The 22,989-nt window shown below is 38.2% G+C and overlaps 1 protein-coding gene across 1 annotated transcript in view; it reads right to left on the bottom strand.

The window, feature by feature from the left end:
* Window positions 1-684: 684 nt before the first annotated feature.
* Window positions 685-22,989, bottom strand: part of LOC108264998 (fibrinogen C domain-containing protein 1) — a 95,652-nt gene continuing 73,347 nt past the window's right edge. Inside the window, exons 8-9 of the mRNA XM_053680401.1 lie at window positions 16,827-17,006; window positions 685-4,325 (exon numbers count right to left, since the gene is read on the bottom strand). Of these exons, the coding sequence (XP_053536376.1) occupies window positions 4,063-4,325; window positions 16,827-17,006 (443 nt within the window). The 3' untranslated portion in view covers window positions 685-4,062. The remainder of the gene's footprint in view (window positions 4,326-16,826; window positions 17,007-22,989) is intronic.

Raw genomic sequence — 22,989 nt, 5'->3', positions numbered from 1 at the left:
CTTTTTTTTTTTTTCCTATAAAGGCACGCCCTGTCGTTTTATTCCATACTAAAAAAAGACGTTTCATTTGTGAAAATGATCGTCGCTACACCCCGGACTGTAACTATTTTGAGAAAGTGAAGCTACACTATAGTGCACCTTAGTAAAACGTCCTGTCAGCTGAAGTAATTTTTAATTTAAAATAATATTCGAAGTGATGTAATGGGACATGATGCCATGCAAATGTCTGCCCTTTACCTTGTGCTGAGAATAAGGGAACATTACTCTTTTTATAATTGCAATGTAAAAATGTCAAATAAGGTGAAGCGTGGCCTATTTTACACCTCACTCTGCACACGCAGGAGGCTCTGAGCACCTCTCTGTCACGCTGAGATACAACGCGTCATTTGGTACCAGGCAGTCATAGTGACTTCAATTTTAATGAGCCCCATCAGTACTCGTTCTGTCCTTAAACTGAAGCAGAACAGATTGAAAAAAATAAAAAAAAAATCCCCCCCCATTCCTCTTTTTCTGTCATCTTTTATGTCAGCTGCTGTGGCATTTCATACAGTCCTCACCTGGAAGACGTGTCTGCAGTGCTTGCCAGTTCCTCAGCGAAACGAAGTCTACTTTGCTGCATTGTTCGAGGTGACTGACAAACAGAACCTACCAATTAATCTGTATGACAATGCGGCATGTCCAAAATGTCTACGAAAGCGTCTTTGCTTAACGATCTATATCTGGCCGATGTAGACGCTCACTTCCTAATGAGCTGACCTTTGGCTGCTAGCTCAGGCCACGAGGAATAATTACAACACCCTTCTATGGAAAAACACCAGAGATGTTAAATAGAAATAGAAATTTCCGAAGTTTTATTCCATGTCATTCAGAACATTGAAACACATTTAATTTAATAGATTCAGATGAGAAATGAAGAGAACGTAGGCTTACTACAGACCAGACTAGAAAAGGTAAGATAGGATAGAAGACGTGACTACATCAAATGACCAGACTGATTTTCTGCATTCCTACTGTACTTAACCTGTATCCCTCGTATAGTTAATTACTGTTCTGTTTTAGTTCTTCAAAATCATCTCATCTTTAGCAGTCAAACGCCCTGTTTAGAATTAACATGGGGTGGCCTGTGTAAATGGGTCTTTTAGAAACCCACAAAGAAACTGTCCCGGTAACTAAATTAGCTTAATTTATAAAATGTGCAATCTGTACCAGCATGAAACTCCAGCATCTGTAGTAGTAGTAATAATAATAATAATAATAATAATAATAATAATAATAATAATAATAATAATAATAAATATTTGTACAGTATTAGTGATATGGAAAATAAAAGAATCATATTGATTGAACATTGTGACTAACTATTAACGGAAAAATCCACCTTGAATCACCTTGTATATTCATTTTCAACATGCTCTTCAACGGAGTCCAATATTTAATTTATAAAGAAATTCTGATTTGAATTTATTATTTGTTTTATTTTCTTTGTTGTTTGTTTCAAATTCTTTCATTGACATTTCGGTCTATTTTCACTTTCGGTGAATGGTTTCCTGCATTATCCACAATGTTGTTTGAAACCTGCTCATAGTGGCGTCAGTGTATTTTTTCCTCTTGCTTCATTTCTACCTAAAGAGAGTGATGCAACAGAGCTCAAACAGATCAGCTTCCAAAGCATCAACTTTCATGCTAATCCCTCCATCAATGCCGTTTCGTAGATCACTCACTAGCAGAGCCGAGCAACTGCGTCGTTGCATTCTGGAGCTTTGACTCCATTGTGTGCTGTCTCCACTACTTCTACATTGGAATTGTCATTAATATGACGTTTATCGATGATGGAAATGGTGAGTGAGAAAAGAAGCTCTTGCTTTTGCGAAAGCTGGCTGATATACTTTATGTTTGAGACTGAAATTGAATTTTTTCCATCTTTATTAAGCAGCACTGTAACTGCGCTAGCAATGTCTCTGTGTCACATCAGAGCAACAGACAACTGCCAACTTCTCATAATGAAAATACAGGACTAACCAACAAATCAGCCCCACCATCAATAAATACTCCACAAATATTTCAATCGAAACATATATAAGATGTTTCAAAGTGGAACTTTCCTTTTAGACTGAAAATACTGCATTGCTTTGGATGGGCCAAACTATTTTTTTTTAGTATAGTATATTCCCATTTGAAATAATTTCTTCTTTGCCTGTAAGTGGACCGGGCAATAAGACAGTACATTGATCTGAGATATTACAGATGTCATATCATCTTTTAATAAATACTATACCCGGGGAGCTGCTGATTTGAGGTTCAAAATTTATTTTAAATTAAAGTTTCATTAAATGTAAGTAGAGCGTTAAAACATTATTTCCAGTGAGTATTGTGTTTTTTTTTTTTTTGTTTTTTGTTTTTTTTTAAATATTAGAAGAAAGCAAAACTGTCTCTAATTGAGACCAATTATGATCTGGAGTGATGTAGCTGATGTTGAAGAACTGTCACAGCTATTTCTACTCTGGTATTTCTACTTCTGTTTCATCCTGTGGTTTTTCCACTGTTTCTGGCAACATAGTGGTTAATACTGAATTCATAAATAAAATAAATAAATAAAAGTTTAGGCAGCTCCCACTTCTGTTTTAAATCCAAATACAGGTACAGATATTTGGAGCACTAAAACAGATACAGATAATGCCACCCCAACTTGTGTTTGAACAGCATAACAACTTTGTTTTGAAATACTGAATATAATATATGGCCATCACACCCATATTTTCCAGTTGAACATCCCATTCCACATACTGTATAGTCCTCCTTTGTTGTTATAATCACCTCTGGATTTAGATTGCAAAGCGTGGCTGTTGGGGATTTGTCCATTCAGTCACAAAAGCATTAGAGAAGTTGGGCACTGATGCTGCACGAGGAGACCTGGGGCGCAGTCGTGTTCCAGTTCATCCCAAAGGTGTTCAGTGGGGTTGAGGTCAGGGCTCTGTACAGGACACTCAAGTTCTTCCACTCCAACTTTGTCAAATCATGTCTTCATGGAGCTCGCTTTGTGCACAGGGGCATTGTCATGTTGGAATGTGTGATATACAACTGTGTGACTCCAACTTTGTGGGGAAGAACCACATATGGGTGTGATGGTCAGGTGTCCACAAACTTTTGGGCATATAGTGTATATACAGTAGAAGTGTTGAGATAGATTTACAATCCCAGAGCAAATCTAATTGCTTCTCAGTGACCTGGCAAATGGAAGGTCATTTATAACAGATGAGACGTAGCTAAGAAATTCCCTTACTCAACTGCACATGACCATCAGCAAGGACTAATCGCCGTAATCTACTCCATAGTACTCCATGTATATGGAGAGCACTCCCAATCAGAAGTGAGCATGTTATTATAATAAGGTTTCCATTAATGTAATAATTCCTCCCACTCCTTGTCCCTCTGGCACACTGTGATTAATTACTGAACAACATGATATGACAAGCTCTCTATGAACAGGGATTCGGTATCTCTGCTCCATTTATAATAGCCTCTCGGTAATTGTGAATTTTACTTGTTGAGCTTTTTTTTTTTTTTTTTCTCCTCTCTGCTTTCCTGCAGGCTCAAGTAGCTGAAATACTCCGCTTTCAGGAGTTACCAAAGCTTGATGATGGAATAAATTTTTTTTTTTTTTTAAAAACAAACAAAAAAAAAAACATCTTCTGTACATAATATAATCTTTCTGAGAACAGGGATAATCATTTGCTTTTTAAAACAAAAGTCGAGACAAATCCTTACTAAATTACACAGGAAGTCTTTTTTTTTGTTGTTGCTTTCTTTTTTGTTATACATTTCGTCAACAATAACCTTAAGACAAAACTGACTGCATGTTTTCATAATATACAGAGAAGTAACCAGCTAGAGTGCGCTTCATCACTAACACTACACTACGACTGGAATTGGTGGACGATGGAAAAAGGGTTTGGAAACAGAACTACGCAAAACAGGAGGAGAATACATGGTCACGGAGTCCTCGCACATTTCTGTAGCTAGTGTCTCTAACACCTACATGCTGAAGATCCTCTTGTGCTTCACTCATTCGTTTTGCTCGCATGTAGGCCTGATTTTCATCTCCGTGAATTTAAGGGAGTACTGCAAACCAGTCCATGAGTACCACTCGATGCCGTCGGCGTAGGACAAGTGCTGGCCGCGCAGGTACTGTCCATTCAGGTTGGACATGTGGCAGTTCCGGTACCACCAGGCTCCGTGGTAGAAGGACGCGCAGTTGTTCTCCGAGTGATCGTTGTCCTTGTCCTTTGTAGTGAACTTCATGCCGTTATGTTTGAGCAATGAGTCACCTAAAGCAAAAGAGACAGGCAGGATTACTCTGTGAAACTGTGTCTCGGAGTCAATTTCAGAATTATTGGCACCTTTCAAGAGAATTACTATAATGGAGGAATTATTTAGCTCCATATTGGTATTACTGTCTACTACTGTCATATATATATATATATATATATATATATATATATATATATATATATATATATATATATATATATATATATAAACTGTGACTTGTCACAGTCTTTTTTGTCTACACTGTCCTATCCTGAAATAGTCTTTACAATGTTCTGTAGTGTTTACAATGTATATCTCACCAGAGAGAGCAGTGAGACAGTGTTTCGTTATGCTGCACTGTTTATACGACAATAAATAAATCCGAATTGAATTGAACAGAATTGAATTACCAACTCGGCAACCACTTCTATCCTGAGGCAGTCAGATTAATCAATACACTGCTGCCTCCCAGCACCCACATGGTCTAATCAAACCCTTCCCAACACCCACCCTACTACCACCATCACTTCACATCTGCACTTTAATATGCCACACGGAGACGCTTTTTACTGTTGGGTCTTTTTTTTGTTTTTTCTACCCAGCTGCATGATAGAGAACAAGAGGTGTATTCAAAACCTTCCCCACTTTTCCCTCACTTCTCAACCATGAGCACTGGACTAAACAATCTGAATATGAGACATGAGGAGGAAGGAGTGGGGCTTCCAAATAGTGTCAGTGAATATCAGAGAGTTCAAAACGCCTAAATCATCATCTGCTGTTGATGATTTAACAAAAACAAACAAACAAAAAAAAAAACTAGGAACTTTTATCCTACTCCGATCATAAAATGCAGAGCTCTTGTGCAAGATTCATAAATGTTGCCAGGTCTGAAATTTATTATTATTATTTTATATTTTGCTTTGCACCCCTCACTCGCAGCCCACGGTTTAATGAACTCTAGTGTAGAGCCTACAAAGACAACCGGTTTGCACTGGTTCTTCCATCCAATACAGTTCTCCTCTCCTGTCTAGATAGTGTGCACTGTACCGTGTATTTACTGCAATTTATTGTTCACTTGTCTCACACTGACGTGTATTTGCACCTTATTTAGTTCTGTGTACCATGCTACTCTGTTTTTTTATGGATTGTACCACAATCCTGGAAAAAAACAAAAACATTTCATTCCAATGTATATTGTAGTGCTGAGAAATGACAATAAAACCCTCTTACACTTTCCTTTAAAGAAAAACATTTTTAAATAATAGTATGTTTCCAAAAAAAAATGTCCTCTTCTTTCTCTAAGGAAAAAAAAACACTGAAGGACATACAATAAATGCAACTTCTTTAAAAATTGCTTTTCAGGAACTTACATTGCCTTTAACCATGTTCAGTTTCCCTGTGGTATAAAATTGAGACTGCGCACATCTGTTTCAGTTTTAAAGTTGCCAGGAATGGATTAAGATGATGTATAGATTCATGTACAGTGTCATGAAAAAGTATTTTCCCCTTCCTGATTTCTTAAATTTTTGCACATTTGTGTCAGATCTTCAAACAAAATGAATATAAGACAGAGACAACCAAGATTTTAAATGATCATTTCATTTATGGAAGGATAAAATGTTATCCAACAGCAACTGGCCCTGTGTGCTACAAACAATCAAATTATCAAACAATTAACCAAATTTAACTGATAATCAGGCTACATTTTTTAAAAACACACCCGCGTTTGATTAACGTCAGCCCTGTTGAATCTAAACTTAGATTAAATACACTTGCATTGTGTTGTCTGAGATGTGTGTGTTGAATACATCGTGTTGTGAACAGACATCAAGGAAAATTCCTAATACACGTCAGTGTACACGGTGAATAATATGATTCTGATTCTGATCAGAAACCTTTCCAGCAATGTGATGTAAGCTGAAAGGTCTCAACAAGCAGCACACTTTGCTGCGATTAAAAGAAATTCCGGTAGAGATTTGAAATAAAGTTAGAGATTTCAGTCTGAAAAGGGGCACAAAGCCATCTCTAAGGTGCTAGGACTCCCAGCAAAAAAAAAAAAAAAAAAAAAAGTGAGTGCTTTTATCTCCAAATGGAGAAAACTTGGATCTTTCCAGAAGTAGATGGCCTACCAAAATTCCTCCAAGAGTGCATCGACAACTCATCCAGGAAGTCAGCGAAAACCCTAACAAACACCCAAGAAACTGCAGGCCTTGCTTACCTCAGATCATGCTATTGTTCATGATTCCAGTATCATAAAGAAGCCGGACAAAAATAGTGTCCATGTGAGAATTGCAAGGCGAAAACCACTGCTAACCAAGAGGAACACAAAGGCTCGTCTCTCAAAACAAGGCTCATCAAACCATGAATTCTGCTCTCTACTAGAAAATCCTGAAGGAGAATGTCCAGTCATCAGTCCGTGATCTGAAGCTCAAGTGCAATTGGGTTATTTCGCAAGACAACAATCTGAAGCTCAAGTGCAACTCCACCTCTGAATAGTTTAAAAGAAACAAAATTAAAGTTTTGGCATGGCCTAGTCAATCAGTACGTTTACATGGACAACAATAATCCAATATTAACCCGATTAAGACGATACTCTGATTAAGAAACAAGCATGTAAACAGCAGTTTTTTATGACCTTAATCCGATTAAAGTCATACTCGAAGTAAACACAAATTGAATTAAGACGTGTGGAGTATTCCTGCTTTAGTCGCATTATCGACGTGCGTTACAGACATGTACACACCTTAATCGCAGATTAAGATTACTGAGATTACTAAGTAATTAGATTACGTAGTCAGTGACTACGTTTACATGGACAGCAGTAATCTAATTATTGACCTTATTCTGAATAAGACAATATTCTGATTAAGGTGTTTACATGAGTCACTTTTAGAATACTCCTTTCATGTTGCTGTTTTAAATGTTATAGAACATGGCATGATTAACGGCACACGTCATTACGTCACCGCGCCACGCCGTCCGACGTCCCTCCAGAATTTCACGTATCGACGTACAGCTCGTCTTCGTTATGATACCGTATACAGTTTTGAGTGTTTAATTTAGAATTTTACGAAAGCTTCAAGTGCAGTTAATTATTTGTCATGCTCTACGTGCAAATAGACGACTGCTTGAAGCCGTGGGCTGCGTCTGAAACTGCGTACTTACCATCTATATAGTAGCTCAGATATGTGTATTTCACCCTATACAGTAGGTAAGTACGTTTTTTCGGACGCAGCCGTGCTCTCTTGTTTGCCGTAAAACGGTTGAGCGCTGCCGTGTGTGCACGTGTCCTGTCACAAAATGCGGTGAAAACTCTCACACGACGTTAATAGTGTGATTAAGGTGTGTACATGTCTGTAATACACGTCGATAATGCGATTAAAACAGGAATACTCCACATGTCTTAATTCGATTAGTGTTTACTTCGAGTATGACTCTAGACAGATTAAAGTCATCAATAATCGCTGTTTACATGCTAGTTTCTTAATCAGAGTATCGTCTTAATCGGGTTAATATCGGAATATTAGGAATGTCTTGACTTGAACCGCATTGAGATACTCTAGCAGGATCTTAAATGGGTAGTTCATGCTCAAAGGCCTTTTAATATGGCTGAATTAAAGCAATTCCTCAAAGAAGAGTGGGCCAAAATTCTTTCACAGCAATATGAAAGACTGAGCTCCAGCCATCAAACATGTCGCAGTTACTGCTGCTTAATTTGGCAACACAAGTTATTAAGTTTAGGGGGCAATTAATGGTGTTGCATTAATTAAGCTTTTTCTTTCAATAAATTACATTTTCATTTTAAAAGATGTTTTGTGTTTCCTCATGTTTTCCTTGTCTTATATTAAACAGATGGCATTGGAGGCAAAAAGGAACCCAATGTTTCAAAATTGCAGTACTGTGATCAGCTGTGAGACACCACCTACATAATAATAAGCTGGAAGGAATAATTTTCTCAAGAGTAAGGGTGCCGGTAATTCTGGACTTGACTGTAGTGTTGTCAAGGGGGGGGGGGGGGGGGGGGGGGGGGGGGGGGGGTAGAAATAATGTGGGAAGCCTAGAAAAATCACTGAATCGCTATGTCTCATTACTTCCCATCATGCAGTTCAATTACTTTGAATAACTGAGACTGATTAAACTGTAAAAACTTTATTGAGTGTAATTTATCATGACAGACATTTTATTCTCATTGGGCTGTTCATTTTTGTTGTACATAATCGCTAAAATATCATTAATTAGCTTGTAAGTTTAACAAATGCAGGTATGAATGAATCTAAATCACAAGCTTTGGCTATAGGCTATAGTAATTCCTACCCAAGAATGTTACAATAGAGTAGAACAGAAGTGCAAAAGATGAATCGGCACAGCAATGCAGGACAGGAGGGAGGGGGAAAAAGAGCAACGAAGCAACCCAGCTGCTTAATGTGCCCTTTTTAAGCAGAGTGATGGACTGCAAATCTCAAGAATGTAATGTGGCTGTGAGTGTTCAGCCTCATCTATTCTAAACTAATCGCGGCTCTCAGACCGTGCTGATAAAATCAGGCTTTACTGCAGCACTGTGGCTCATGCTGGCTCTTTAACTGCAGCAAAGGAGATCGTAGCGATATAGTTATGCCATATCATAAAGAAGAGTTACATGCCATAAATCCCTCTCGTGTGCCTCGAGAACTCATCAGTGTGTTTAGTGAGGTGATGAATGACCAGAATGATGACACCAATGAATGAAAAACAAGTGAATGTTAGAGTGTGAAGGGTTTCCATTAACATCTGAGGTCTATTCAATGAGTGAAATATGTCCTATAATAACCTAAGTTCACAGATAGATGGTGCGGATTTTCAGGTTTAACTCCTCAAAACTTAGAACCAAGACATTCGATGTAAGATCATATCTTTTGCGATCCTGCCATTAATCAAAGCAGTTAACCTTAAGCCCTAGTCCAGGGGTGTCCAATCTTATCCGCAAAGGTCCGGTGTGGGTGCGGGTTTTCATTCCAATCAAGCAGGACCCACACCTGATTCCACGTGTTTAATCAGTTGATCTTGGCTTTCAAGAGACTCAGGTTTGGCTTCTGCTTTTTTGGAATGAAAATCTGCACCCACGCCGGCCCTTTCCGGATAAGATTCAACACCCCTGCCCTATTCAGATTGGATTAGATTTACATGGGGAAGTGGGGTAACATAATCATTACCATAGTATCCTTGAGATTTCTGTCCCATCTGAATTTGTCAAGTGAGTCATTTTAACAGGCTATCCACATACATTCATCTGGAAATATTAAGCCATACGGCTATAAAATGACCAGTAGAAAGAACCCCAGGCAAAATATATACCATTTGAATTGACATTTTAGTAAATATTTTCATTATATGTGGGGAAAAGAGGTTTTGTGCATTTCCTTTACTCCAGGAATTCTTCTTTTCCATGGCTCTCATCGAAACCAAGTTTAAAGGACAGAACAATAAAATATATACTGTGTTTACACTACAAAAACCTGACATCTCAACCAAGTGAAAATCTCTTGAACATCGTCTAATGTATCTAGTATTTCCTATTATAAAACCACAAGAAACCATATATAAGATTATTAAACCTATTTCAAAACAATTGTTTTTTTTTATTACTCATTTTATGCTTTATTCAATTGGAAGATCATTTTGGTTCTTTCCAGCAATAAATGCTTAAAATGAACAACATTATCTGACAATAAACCAGACTATTTCAAGCTTGAAATTAGTAGAAGAAAAAAACAAACAAACTAGAAATAGGTTTAATCTTATATTTGTGGTAGATTTATAAATTGTGGCAGTAATTTGATTAAGGTTAAAATGAGCAGGAATGTGGGTCAGAGAGACCATGTGAACTAAACCTGGTCATCTAAACTGTGTCTAATTAAAATATTCTTCAGGGCACGTTTGGTTTAAATCTAATCCATGTTTCATGGTCAACAATGTAGTGACGTCATATATATCATACAAGTTTAGGAAATAAAATTTACAGTATGCAGTTTTATATTTTGCAGTGTGTGTTTGGATGAATAATGCTGCCGTTTGGGACGTGAAGGACAAGAAATTCTTCAGTGTCAGAGCAAAAGTGAGTGCTAATTAGCTAACATTAGTTTCAGATTCGCTGTAGCCTGCGTTCTAGGGTAGTAATATTTTGGTTAGGTTAACACAATATATACTGACATAAATCCAATCAAAAAAATTTTTTCAATGTCAGATAAACCTTTCCTACTGTTTAAACTGTTAGTGTATCTGACTGAACAATAGCTATCTGACATTTTGGCTAAACAAATCTGGTAAAAAAAAACAAAAAACAAAAACTGACGGGCAGTGGAAGAAAGCCCTCCTATGTTTTGCCCTGCAGGTGGGCGTTCCTATAAGAATGTGACATCACGTGAAAACTACGAATAGGAGCCCTTATTAAAACCGAGAGCGACTGAATTACTTAAACAGAAACTGTGATTTTAGTAAGAATGAAAATGAGCTCCGGGTCAAGCTGTGCTGTCGTTGGCTGCAAAAAACAACAGCAGTAAACTTTTTACGAATTCCTGGAAAATACTCATTTTGAGCACCAGCAAACCTGAAAAGAATTTCAGTGTAAGACGGCGCATGCCTTGCATTAAAAAATGAGCATGGCTTGCAGTGTTGAAGTTAAAGTACCTTTCTGAAGAATGCTTATGTGTGCTCTGATCATTTTGTGGACCAAAATCCCTCCGAAGTTCTGGAGCTGTAACGGGGATATATAAACGCACAGCTGTTACCAAGCGGCGAAAGCGAGTGACCCAAGCCTGGCCTATTTTACTGCTATGCAGGTAATTATACACGTCTGTGCTTTTGTAATTTCAGAGTTCTTCGCCATCAACGCTTTCAGAGAAACCGAAGAACTTAATTATATCAGTGTAGCTAACCTCGGGCCACAGCTTCACGTCACCTGCCCAGTCATTAAATGATCAGCCCGGAACATATGCTAATTAATTTTTTATTGTACTATATTGTAACAAACATTATTATAACGTCCGAGATACATACAGTATGTGAACGTAGACAACAATGTAGTTCTTCCAAGTACTCCCAAAAAAAAACCCCAATATAATAAAAATACAAGAATCAGTAGACGACTGTAGATGACCAAAATGCCCATCCCTAATATAGAACACAAGGAACTTTCCATGTGACAAGTATGTGTACATTTTGAAGACTTATCTCGAGATTGCGTATTCTGTGTGAATCATACTAATTACATGATCATTACAGATGTCCTGCAGCAACACTACTTTACAGACATGCATCCAGACATACTTGTCCAGTCCAAAGAGTACACAAGTAGCTAGAACTTAAACCAGGAATGAATCTGGCTCCATGTTTGGGAGAATGAAGTAGTTACAATTTGGCTGTAATTCTTCACAAAAACGCCGCTATGTCTACAGGTGTATATTCACGCCGCAGTGCGCTTCAAAGCATAACAAATGTGTATAATTTCATACTGGAATATTCTACTCATACATTCAATCATCTTTTCCAAAACATTTGTTGGTGATGCACCGCGTTACCGTAAAGGACTTTGTGCTCGTACATTGAACAGGTTTCAAAGCTAAAGCACCTTAATGGGGGAATAAAATTCAAATTACTCATTACTCGTACACTTATTCATAAAAAAAAAAAGCTCTCGACGAATACATTAGAGGAGGATTATGCATGCTTATACAAGAGAAGTGTCAGCAAGAAAATCATGGCAGGCAGGCAGGCAGAAAAATCTGAATTTTACCACAAAAGCCCTAGTGCATGTCAGTGGCTCCATGCTATCAGAACAAATAATACACAGCACTTTCAGTCCCGAGCTTTTACTGATTATAGCCCACAGCCATGCTCTCTTGATTTTTTTCTATTTGTTCAAAAGACTGAAACTTGTGAACTCAAAGGACAAAGTTCACCTGGACAAAGTGTTCGGAATTGGACGTAGCTGCTATCATAAGGAAATGCGCATATTTACAGCCTTTCTCCTTCTGGAACGATCTTTTCCACCAGAAAAATGTTATTCACATTCGATCTGTTACTCAGACAAGCATCGTTGAAAGGCGTTAAAACCATCGCATGGCGTCTGACACCTGTGTGAATTCCAAAGTGTTTAAAGTTAAGTCAAGTGAAATACTCAAATGGTTGATAATAATGGTAGATGCTAGTGTTTGATCCAAGTATGTCTTCATTAGAGGCCCTTTGACTAAACTTCTTCCAATTCCTATTGTATTAGAAATCAATTAATACCTGATTACCCACCACATAATTACCCATGCACTAGTACATCTTACTAAACAGTAATCCAAGGAGGATTATGGGAAATTTAACTCTGCCTGCTATTCACCCCAAATCTTAAACCTCCTGTCCAAACTTGGCTTTCTCATTTTGGTGATGTCTGGACTCTGTGGAGCAGAGTTCCATTTGTTGGACACACTATTATTTAGGTTGTCGAGGATACAGAACTTTTTCACCCCAAACGTAACCTCAATCTGCTTTTCAGAAAAATTGCATTTCATGGGTTTCTGTTTTTTTCTTCTTCTTCTTCTTCTTTTTCTTTTCTTTTTTTTCTTTTTCAGAGCCTATGAACCTGTTTCACTCGCACAACGTAGCGGGTAATGGTGTAGACACCCTCCAGACTTAAGACCACTGCACACCAAAATGGATGCATTTTATTCATTTGAAAAGGTAGCAACGAACACATACAATTTGATGCACAATGGCGTCTGAGAAACCTTTTTCGCAGAGGAAGTGCAATCATTTTACTTCACGGATTTTTGAAGAAGGCGAGCAGTAGGTCCGAAAATGAGTTTGCAGTTGTTTTAATCTCAGAAAGTCAGAGAAAGAAGGGGGGAAAAAACCTGCTATTGGATCCACAACGTTTTGAAGCGCTAAAAAATATAGCCAATTCTATTGGATCATTCCATTTTTATTTATTTTATTATTTTTTTGTTTGCCACATGAAATTCTACTTCTTCTAGTTGGAAACAGTTACTACAGTAAAGTTAGCGACAACATCAGTGGACATAGCAAACTATACCTTTCAGGAATTTAATTTTTAACTTATTATATGAAAGCTCATCAGATGATGATTAGAAGAAGGAAGGGACACCGATTTTACCCGAAGCATCTTTAACGGGAATGTACAGATCAATGTAAGCTAGCTTCTTATAAAGTGAGTGTAGCTCCTTGGGGATCTATTTCTGCTAGCAGAGCAAAAATAAACAGAACATTTGGGCCATATTGTGTCCGAAATGTCACTTACTCGATATTAATGTCTTGTTTGTAGAACTGTTGTATAAAAGCAATATCGCAATTGTGCTGTTATACTGAATATCGGCACGGTTGTAATTAACTACGGCACTCAGGGGTGCCGCAAGGGTTTCTGGGCCCCCTGGCTAATTTGTACTCCAGGCCCCAAGCCTCCACCCCCACCCCCCAATTATCTTTTCTTACTGCCATGTGTATAAACAATCACTATCAATAAGCATAACAATTATTGCATATTCAGTAGGAGACTATAAAGAACAAAAATTTTAACAGCTTATTACTTTAACTGAAATTATGCATTCATAAATATATACAAATAACTATATATACAGTACAAGTAATTATTACCTCATTGTACTCAAACATGAACTAAAATGAACTAAAACAGTGACAGGATCACTGAATCAGTGAGTTGAACTCGAGAATCAATTCGGTTCTATTCGTGAATCAATCATTCAGACTGGTTTTCATCAACAGGATTCTCCAATTCATTGAAATGAACCGACTCAAGCAAACGATTCACTCCTGAATCGGACATCATTACAACACTTCTCTCATAAATTCATTCGGGACAATTAAAGCAGATTGATATGATTACATTAAATTCCGATCGATTCCTCACAGAAAGCTGCTGCAAGGCTTCGGAAAACTTGAATATATACAACACTGGACTCGTTTTACTGTCCTGTTTTGAACGTCTTTTTTCTATTTGAAGTTAATTATAACAGCTTCAGACGGGCTAGCTTCAGAATCATAGCACAAAACAGGGAACATAAATCACCTTTTTTTTTTTTTGAAAAACTGGGTGACTAGCTGTCACCCTCGTCTTGCTCTATCCTATTTTTCATGTTTTTCTTTCCTCTTTTGCTATCCCGATTTTGTCTGCGCCATCTCTTGCCTCCTACTTAATGCATGTAATGACTCGCAACTGTGAACTGCCGCATTTCTGTATAATCCACGAACGTCTTAAGGGGACACACACATGCACTCGGCACAGTCTGAGGGCATTCATTATAGCGTGCTTCTTAATAGATTATTGTGCAAAGAGGCCATTTAAATACCAAAATCATACAGGAAAATATGGGGTTCTGCTGAGCCCCCTGCCTGTCCAGGGCCTAAATCATCCTAATCTTCCCGCCCATTACAGCGCCCCTGTCAGCACTCATGCCTACGGCCGAATTACAGCAGTGTTGATAATCACTATAACCACACTCTTTCTCATGCAATATTGCTTAAATAGAACATCATTGTAGCGATGACTACAGTTTTCATTAACTGTCAAATAAAAGGTCTTACTTGTTTTAAAAAAATCAGTTTATAGTTACATTTATTGTTCAAATTAGTTTGTCATGTTACGAATAAACGGGTAAACTCAAGGTCCTCTGTCCAGAAAACAGCGTGAGCTCTGACAAAGTGCTGACACTGGAGACTCCTTCCAAAAATCCTAAAAACCTTCATACGATTTTCTGTGTCAAATAACAACACCTTTTTATTCCGTTTATTACTAGGCTTAGATTACACGGAGCGTCTACCAGTAAAGTCCCTGTGATTTTGCCGTTACTGTAGAAACGATATCATATTAGAACAAGCGAATAAATATAAACATGCGTTTTACATCAGAGCCGGCACTACTGTTAGAGTTTCTGTTATGGAAAATTAATGAACAGATTTGAGAATCTGCGCTGTTGCGTAAGATCGCATTCCATAATCCAGCCTTCAGTCACTATAATTCTTACATCTTATGTGTGTTCATTTATTACTCACATATAGTTTACATTTTTGTGTGTGTGTGTGCGGGCGTGTGTGCGGGCGTGTGTGCGGGCCTGTGTGTTTTCTGCTTGGAGCTCTTCCTGAACTGAAGCTTTGAAGTTAAGTGAAGTTAAGTGAATCCTGCTGTTAAGTGAAGAACTCCCTCATGCATCAAGATGGTTCTTTTATAATATGCAGCTAGTTAGAATTACGCAGACGGAGATAGAATTGCTCATGAATAGAGATATATACAGATGGAGGAGACATGAGATAAACATGAGGATCATCGACTGGCTTGTTCGCTGCAATTTCATTATAAGTAAAGGAGAGTAAATTCCAGCACTAGATTGCTGTGGCGAGGAAAACTACGTTTAGAAAAAGAAAAACACAATCGGAGAAGACGAGAAGGCTGAAAAGACCTGGCTTTTAAATATTAAAGACGGGAATTGCTGCATTATGAATGTTTTGATTCAGAAACCTGTAGGCATCCTGGTTAATTAGAGCAGAGTGTAAGCAGTCTTCTCTCCCTGATTTATGTTAATGGAGTGTTTATTTATGACTCCCATAATAATGAACTGTCTGCTTTCTTGAAATACTATTTTCTTTATGCGTTGTGATGCTTCATTATCACTGCTCTTTTCTGTGCTCTGAAGGTCAGATCAGTGTGTTAGGCTCGAGACGGAGGCGAGGAACCCAGAAGAGGTCGAAGCAGAAACCCAATTAACGTTAGTTAGAGGACTTGAGGACAGTGCAGATGAAGCACAGTCTATACCGAGGTGTAAAATTTCATGTCTCGTTTTTGATCAGTCAAATTGAAAATGTCAACTTTTATACGTTTCCAACTTGAAATTGTGACGCATTAATGTAGCAAAGATAAAATATAGTCAACAGACAAATCTAGCATATTTGGGGATGCTAGATTGCATTTGGCAGACACACTTATCCAGAGTGACTTACATTTATCTTACTTATACAGCTGAACAGTTGAGGGTTAAGTGCCTTGCTCAAGGGCTCGGTAGTCGCACCTTGGAGGTGCTGGGATTTGAACTCATGGCTTTCCAATCAGAAGTCCAATGTCTTAAACACTGAGTAACCACCACACCAAAAATCTCAGCCAGTCTTAAAACTAATTTTTTCTGAACTCCATTTAGGCCCATATGTCATGTTTTGCTTGCCCTGTCCGTCAAATTCCGAAAAAAGAAAATCCACTTTTTACTGCAGTTATTTCCTTAGAATTACAGCATACCAAACAAATGTCAGCCTATTTTTTTCACTAGAGGAAAAAGGCTGGATAGTGTGCAGCTCTTTTGTACAGCATGTGTCTTTAGAATAGACAGAATTTTACACTCCATAAAGCATTTCAGTATAATGCACCTGTGAAAGGGTTCCTCCTTCCCCATGAATCTAAAAGATTCATGCTGGGTTACGGAGTCCTCACCATACCTGCTGGATACTAAAGTTCTCAGGACAAAGAAAGAACCTACCGGCGGTTCCTGAGTAGTCCGCTACGCTCAATGGGTAGCCGTCTTCATCCGCGTCGACGGAGAACAATCCCACGCCAAAGGATCCATACTGCGCGAAGGAAGTGCTGTTCTCAAAGTCCTCCAGGTCAATCCTCAACTCATAATTAGCCTGAATGGTCAGAGCATGAATCCGCTTCAGACCTACAAAAGCAAGAGTGAGGTCATGTCAGACGTTGTATGAGGGAACGTAACGGTACTTTTAGTAAACTTTTAGTAAAGTTGTGCTTAAATAAATTCATTGGAAGTAAAAATCCGCATCATATTTTCAAAGGAGCGCTGATTTTCTTCATACTCACATGCGTATAAAGAAAAATGCCAATCACTTGTGAATTACCAAGCGTGTTCAAAGCACAGCTGATTTACATTTTGACATCCATAAAACTCCGTAAAAAGCAAGAGCTGAAAACAAGCAAATACCTAATTAAATGGCAAAAGAGCACCCCCTGAGCACTGTGTGTTCAGTTTTCCAATAACACAGCTCATCCACTGCAGCAAGTCAACTAATATAGACACACATTAACTCTGTATCCTTTTGCAGGGTGCCATTTCTTTTGTCTGAATTGAATAGCTAGTCTTATCTGTCTTCATTTATGGATTTCTTTTGGACTGTATCCTTTCAAGAAGGGCTGGGCGATATGACAAAAAAAAAATCCTATCACGATACTTGCGGATATTTCTACAATACACGGTGCATATGACAATAGATAATTTATCTAACAAACTATTGGCAAAACACAACCCCCCCCCCCCCCCCCCCCCGAAACTGTCTCTGACGATACTTTCCTTTAATGTCTACAAAGATTAAGTAAAAAAAAAAAAAAAAAAAACATTGTCAAATCAACAGCATCCATTCAGTGCCGTTTAATTTTTAATTATTAAAAACGTACAAAAAATATACATCACCATACCAACGATATCTCAGAAAAGTTTATCGCGTAATCATTTATCACAATATTGTTATTATATCGATATTATCACCCAGCCCTACGTTTCAAGTCATTAATAAGAAACGTCTGATTTTCAAACTATTTACAAAATTTGTGCGTATAACTAAAACAAATACGCAGTTGAATCTTGACAACGTAATCCATACTGCATATACCTTGAAATTGTAGTAATACATCATTAAGTATACAATATCGGCGTTAACATCAGGGAGTCTCCTTATATGTACATTTACACAAACTCAGGAGCTCTTGTAGGAAAGCTTTTCCTCCAAACTAACTGGATTGTCATGAGTAAGACATTTCTTATGTAAATGCTCCTATGAATATTTATGAATAAATTCATTCATATCTTGTTTGATAAATGAGGCAGATTGTCTTTAGACAAGCTTAATTAAGATAGGATGGGTTGAAGTCTGGATGCTCCAACACCTGGACCAATATATCCGTTTTCCACATCTCAGCATATCTTCTACTAGATTGGGGCTTGTCATTGAACATGCTTTCGTTGCATATTAACCAGATTTAGTTATTAGCGGCTTGTTTTGTTGGAAAGGCTAAGTATACCGAGTAATAATGTTTTACTTGTTTGCTAATTGTAAAGTTTAGAATTTGGTAGGATGCGCTACATATAACCCAAAGACCAGATTTTACATGGTGGAACAGCGTATTTAGAACTGTTAGTCCCTTAAAGAGTGTGAGGCCTGTAATCCTGTAATCAAAGACGTTTGGGTACACACTTGGATGAAGGTGGACTTTGCATTTGCTAAGCTTTGGAACAGTGTCCCGTTTGATGTCTGCTTGATCGCAGACGATTCAAACCACACTTAAACGAAATGATTGCTAGTATCGTATAGCTCTGGATGTGAACTGACAACCATGATTAGTTTCTTGTCCGTCATCCACAACATGGACGTGAACGACTGAAGCCTCGCTCTGAATGTCTGAATGTCTCTTTCGATACATAAACATGTCACTGTCAAAAGTTCTTCTTTAACAAGCATTTTTTTGCCGCAACGGTGTGTGTTGTCTGTCAACACAGCGTTCTCATTTTAAATCGATTTCAAGAAGTATGTGTTTGATGGATATCATGAATTTTTGGCCCGTAGATTTTACTAGTTATACTCATACCTGGCATTCCTGATATTGGTAGTCTGATATTTTTGTTGACTATACTTACATGGACATTGTCTGTTTTTCCTCCTCGCTATGACTGGCCATTTTATATTTGTCATTTATTAGATCATAACTGCTCTCTCAATTCTTGGAAAACCTATACTCAATACGTATTCATCCTGCTTAGTTTTCATGGTTGCACCTGGGGCCTGATCTAGAGAAGAAAGTAGACCTCGGTGCTGCTGAGACACATATCGTACTGTATAAGCGGTGAATAACAGCATGTAAAAGAAATAATAATAATAATTTGTCTGTAGATGACGGCACGTTGTTACTTGTTTAGGAGATAGAATTTCAAAATGTCACTTTACCATCACCAGAACGTTCCAATATATAATCCAAACAAACAAACAGGGTTCTCAAACGTGGCCAGGGATTCTTTTAACTGTAAAATAAATTCACTGCTGAGTTCTTTTATGAACATAATCCGATTATCTAAACATCTGCCTCCGTATTTAGCGTGTGCAACAATATTTTTGGCTGTTTTCTCAAGCCGTGGAGCTTTTTATTCCTGAACTTTCCAGCAACTGGACACATTAGATGTAAATATTTGTTTTTTTTTTGTTTTTTGTTTTTTTTTTGCAAATGACCAGTCAAACAAGCTTATAGTTATAATCAAATAACCAAATAACCGCTTGACTATGTTTCCCCGGAAGCATTCTAGCAGTTTTGAAACTTTCACACTTTTGTGAAGCCGGACCTTGTCATTTCATCATAACGTAGTTGATGACCCATAAAAAGCACCAGATGGCCTTCTTGGTTCTCCTCAGAGCTTCAAGTGACTTATTCGGTTAGGATGAAGAAAGAAAGCAAGGCAGCACTCCAAACAACTTGAGTCAGCTCTCGAGATCAATACCTCTACTCCAACTGCAGAAAGTTTTTAAATTTAATATTCCTCACTCTGGCTTCACAGATGAGTGCGCTCCATCTGCAGGGGTCCAGGATTTGCTAACTGCAGAGCTTCTCACTCCAAAAAACAACATATTGTGCACAGGAGAAATGCTCAAGAAATGCCCGAAAGAGCCCGGTAATTATTAGCATAAAATTGCGGAATTAATAACAAGACTGCCTTTAGGGGCGAAGGGATTTCTGAATCTCTCTCTCGCTGAAGTTAATACTTTCACACTGTCTCGCAGCACTCTTCTTGCTGTGCGATTCACACCGGAGGAGATGCCAGATCGATTTCAAATTAACTCAAACTCAAAAAGAAATGGCACTGGAAACGGGGTTAATAAAATGAGGTTCCAAATGGGTGAAGACAGCGAGACAGTGATGATTCTTTTCTCTTTTTTTTGATGTCTCAAAGTCCTGTGTGAGAGAGAAAGTAGAAACTGTGCTAGAATAATACGACAGCTATATCGACTCTTATCATGTAGAGGATAAATGTGGTAGGGCGTGACCTGCAGGCGAGCATATCTATGCGACTCATCAAGCATAAACCCCACCCTAATGGTTTCTGCACTGAGCAAATGGATGATTTGTTCATGGTGGATAGCTGTTTCACCCCAGAGGTGCACTAATGTGCCCTCAGTGCCAGTGCAAAGCAGAAATGACTGATTCATCTGAATCATCAGCTGGTGTAATGGCCTGGTTTATAGGGCAGGCACAAGTTTCTTTATAAATACTCGTATTGTAATCTTTAGAAACTTTGCCATCATGGGAACTGTGAATATGCAAAGCGATAAGTACTGACTGGTCATATGTCACTTACTAATTAAGTCATCCATAACATGGAGAGCAGTTACCTCAAGTACCTCATGCAAACTTGAGCCATTTACTGCTAAACAGGAAGTGTTGGCATTTCATAAGCTATTTCTGGAAAGTTTTAAGCTTTAATTCAAATTATTCGAATTCTTTATTGTTTCTATAGTAACAGTTCATTCGTAGGGTTGTACATGGTGGACATAATCTATAATCGACAGCTAAAAACTGCAGAATTTTTTAAAAATGTGTTATTTAACAAAGACAAACATTAACGTTGTTACCTCTCTCTCCCTCTCTCTCCTTCTGTCGAGCTACACATGATTTTATGGAGATGCCAGTGATCCTGACCCTTTCTGCTCTCCGGACCTGCCTGACCGATCCTGATACCCTACCTCTGGATGGAGATCTCATCAACTGGAGGCTGAAACCTGGAGATTGCTGAGGATGAGACTGCTTGAAGTACCATGGAAATGGTTCTGGACCTCAATTCCACATGGACGTTCTCACTGTGGTTGCTGGGACTACGGTTGCTGCGATGGCCTTAGGACTGCAATTACTGCATACAATTTTGCTCTCAAGTGTCCTTTAGTGAACAGTGGACTAGTTCAACAAACAGACTTCATATTAAACCATAATGAACTTTCTTTTACTTTCACACTATCCGTTGTTACCCAGTGAGGACGGGTTCCCTTCTGAGTCTGGCTCCTCTCAAGGTTTCTTCCTCATATCACTCATATCAGTTTTTCCTCGCCATCATGACCACCGGCTCGCTCAATAGGTATAAATTCACACATTTAACACTGAATCCTGTGTTTATATGTTTCTGTAAAGCAGTTTTGAGACAATGTCCATTGTAAAAAGCGCTATACAAATAAAATTGAATTGAATTGAATTGAATGTTGATATGGTGAAGTTGATATGTTAGTTATTTATATCACATTTATGGAAGGAGTCTCCAGTGTCAGCACTTTTTAACAGTCGTTAAGTTTGCCGCTAAAGTCTTTGGGACAGACGAGTTATTCTTTTTCAAGAGAGAGAAAAAAGAGAGAGGCTGGTAAAGGAATATATGTTTATAGTTGCTGTATTATAGGTCACAATAGGAAGCAAATGTTTTGAAGATGCTCTACAACATTAGACTATAAATAGATAAAAAAGCGCAGTATTGGAAAGCTGATGTGGCGTACGAGGAGTAAAACACTTCAGGATGTGCTGTTATTGGAAAATGATCAACAGGGTGGTCACAGTAACTCTGCTTCACATCAGAACACGTATTCCTTAACTGTTAAGTACAGATTTAGACATAGAAATGAGTGTCTGAGATGCAGAACTGTCTGGAGACGTAATTTAGCCACGTGCTTCAAAAATTCCAAGCCTTACCGAACACAAAATACCAAGGTTTAATTGGGTGTTTAAGCATGTTCTGAGCTGTATAGGACATTCTTGGAAACTCATATCTTTCAATGCCCTCTCTGCAGACCCTGATTTATTTTTTGATGCCTCTAAGCACTGACTCTTTTCCTAGACACGCTGCTTTCTTTTCCCTATTCACTATAGTCTATATAATACTCCGCAAAACCAAACACCAACCTTTTAGCCTTTAATATTCTCAGTTTTGTCAAGTTTATGAACTAAAAATTCCTCTGAGCTTCCAGCCCTATCTTTTCCATGACAGACCGAACAGCAAAAACACATTGAATTGAATATTTTTAGTTCCAATTTCATATGGCGCTGACATATGAAATCAGGCTAAATCACGTGTCAAACGCAAGCTCTGTGGACCAAATCCGGCCTGCAGCCTCGTTTTATTTGGCGGACGTGAACATGGAAAAATTAACAGTAAAATGGCCTGCAGAAGGCCTACACTATTGCTGAACATTTTCACAATATCCATGATTCACAGCAGATCCACAGCACTGAACAGCACGCAAGCACATCTCAAGCTGCATCACTAAAACCGACGATTTTTGGTGGAATGAAGAATTATAGAGTAATAAAACTATGTAACATTCTTTTCAAATCTAATGTAGAGTATGACATTAATAGGAACACCTGTAAATCTGTTCATTCATGCAGTTATCTAATCATGGACACCTAGTCTATTTCCAGTCTTCAACTGTCCAGTGTCCATGAGCCTGTACCCATGATAGCCTCAGATTCCTTCACTTGGCTGAGAGGACTGGAATCTGATGTGGTCTTGTGCTGTAGCTCATCCACCTCAAGGTTTAATGTGCTGTGCATGCTGAGATGCTTTTATGCTGACCACAGTTACTATAGACATCCTGGTAGCTTGAACGAATCTG

This window comes from Ictalurus punctatus, chromosome 5 (assembly GCF_001660625.3).
Source record: "Ictalurus punctatus breed USDA103 chromosome 5, Coco_2.0, whole genome shotgun sequence".
Lineage (NCBI taxonomy): Eukaryota > Metazoa > Chordata > Actinopteri > Siluriformes > Ictaluridae > Ictalurus > Ictalurus punctatus.
This window is presented reverse-complemented; position numbering and strand designations above follow the sequence as displayed.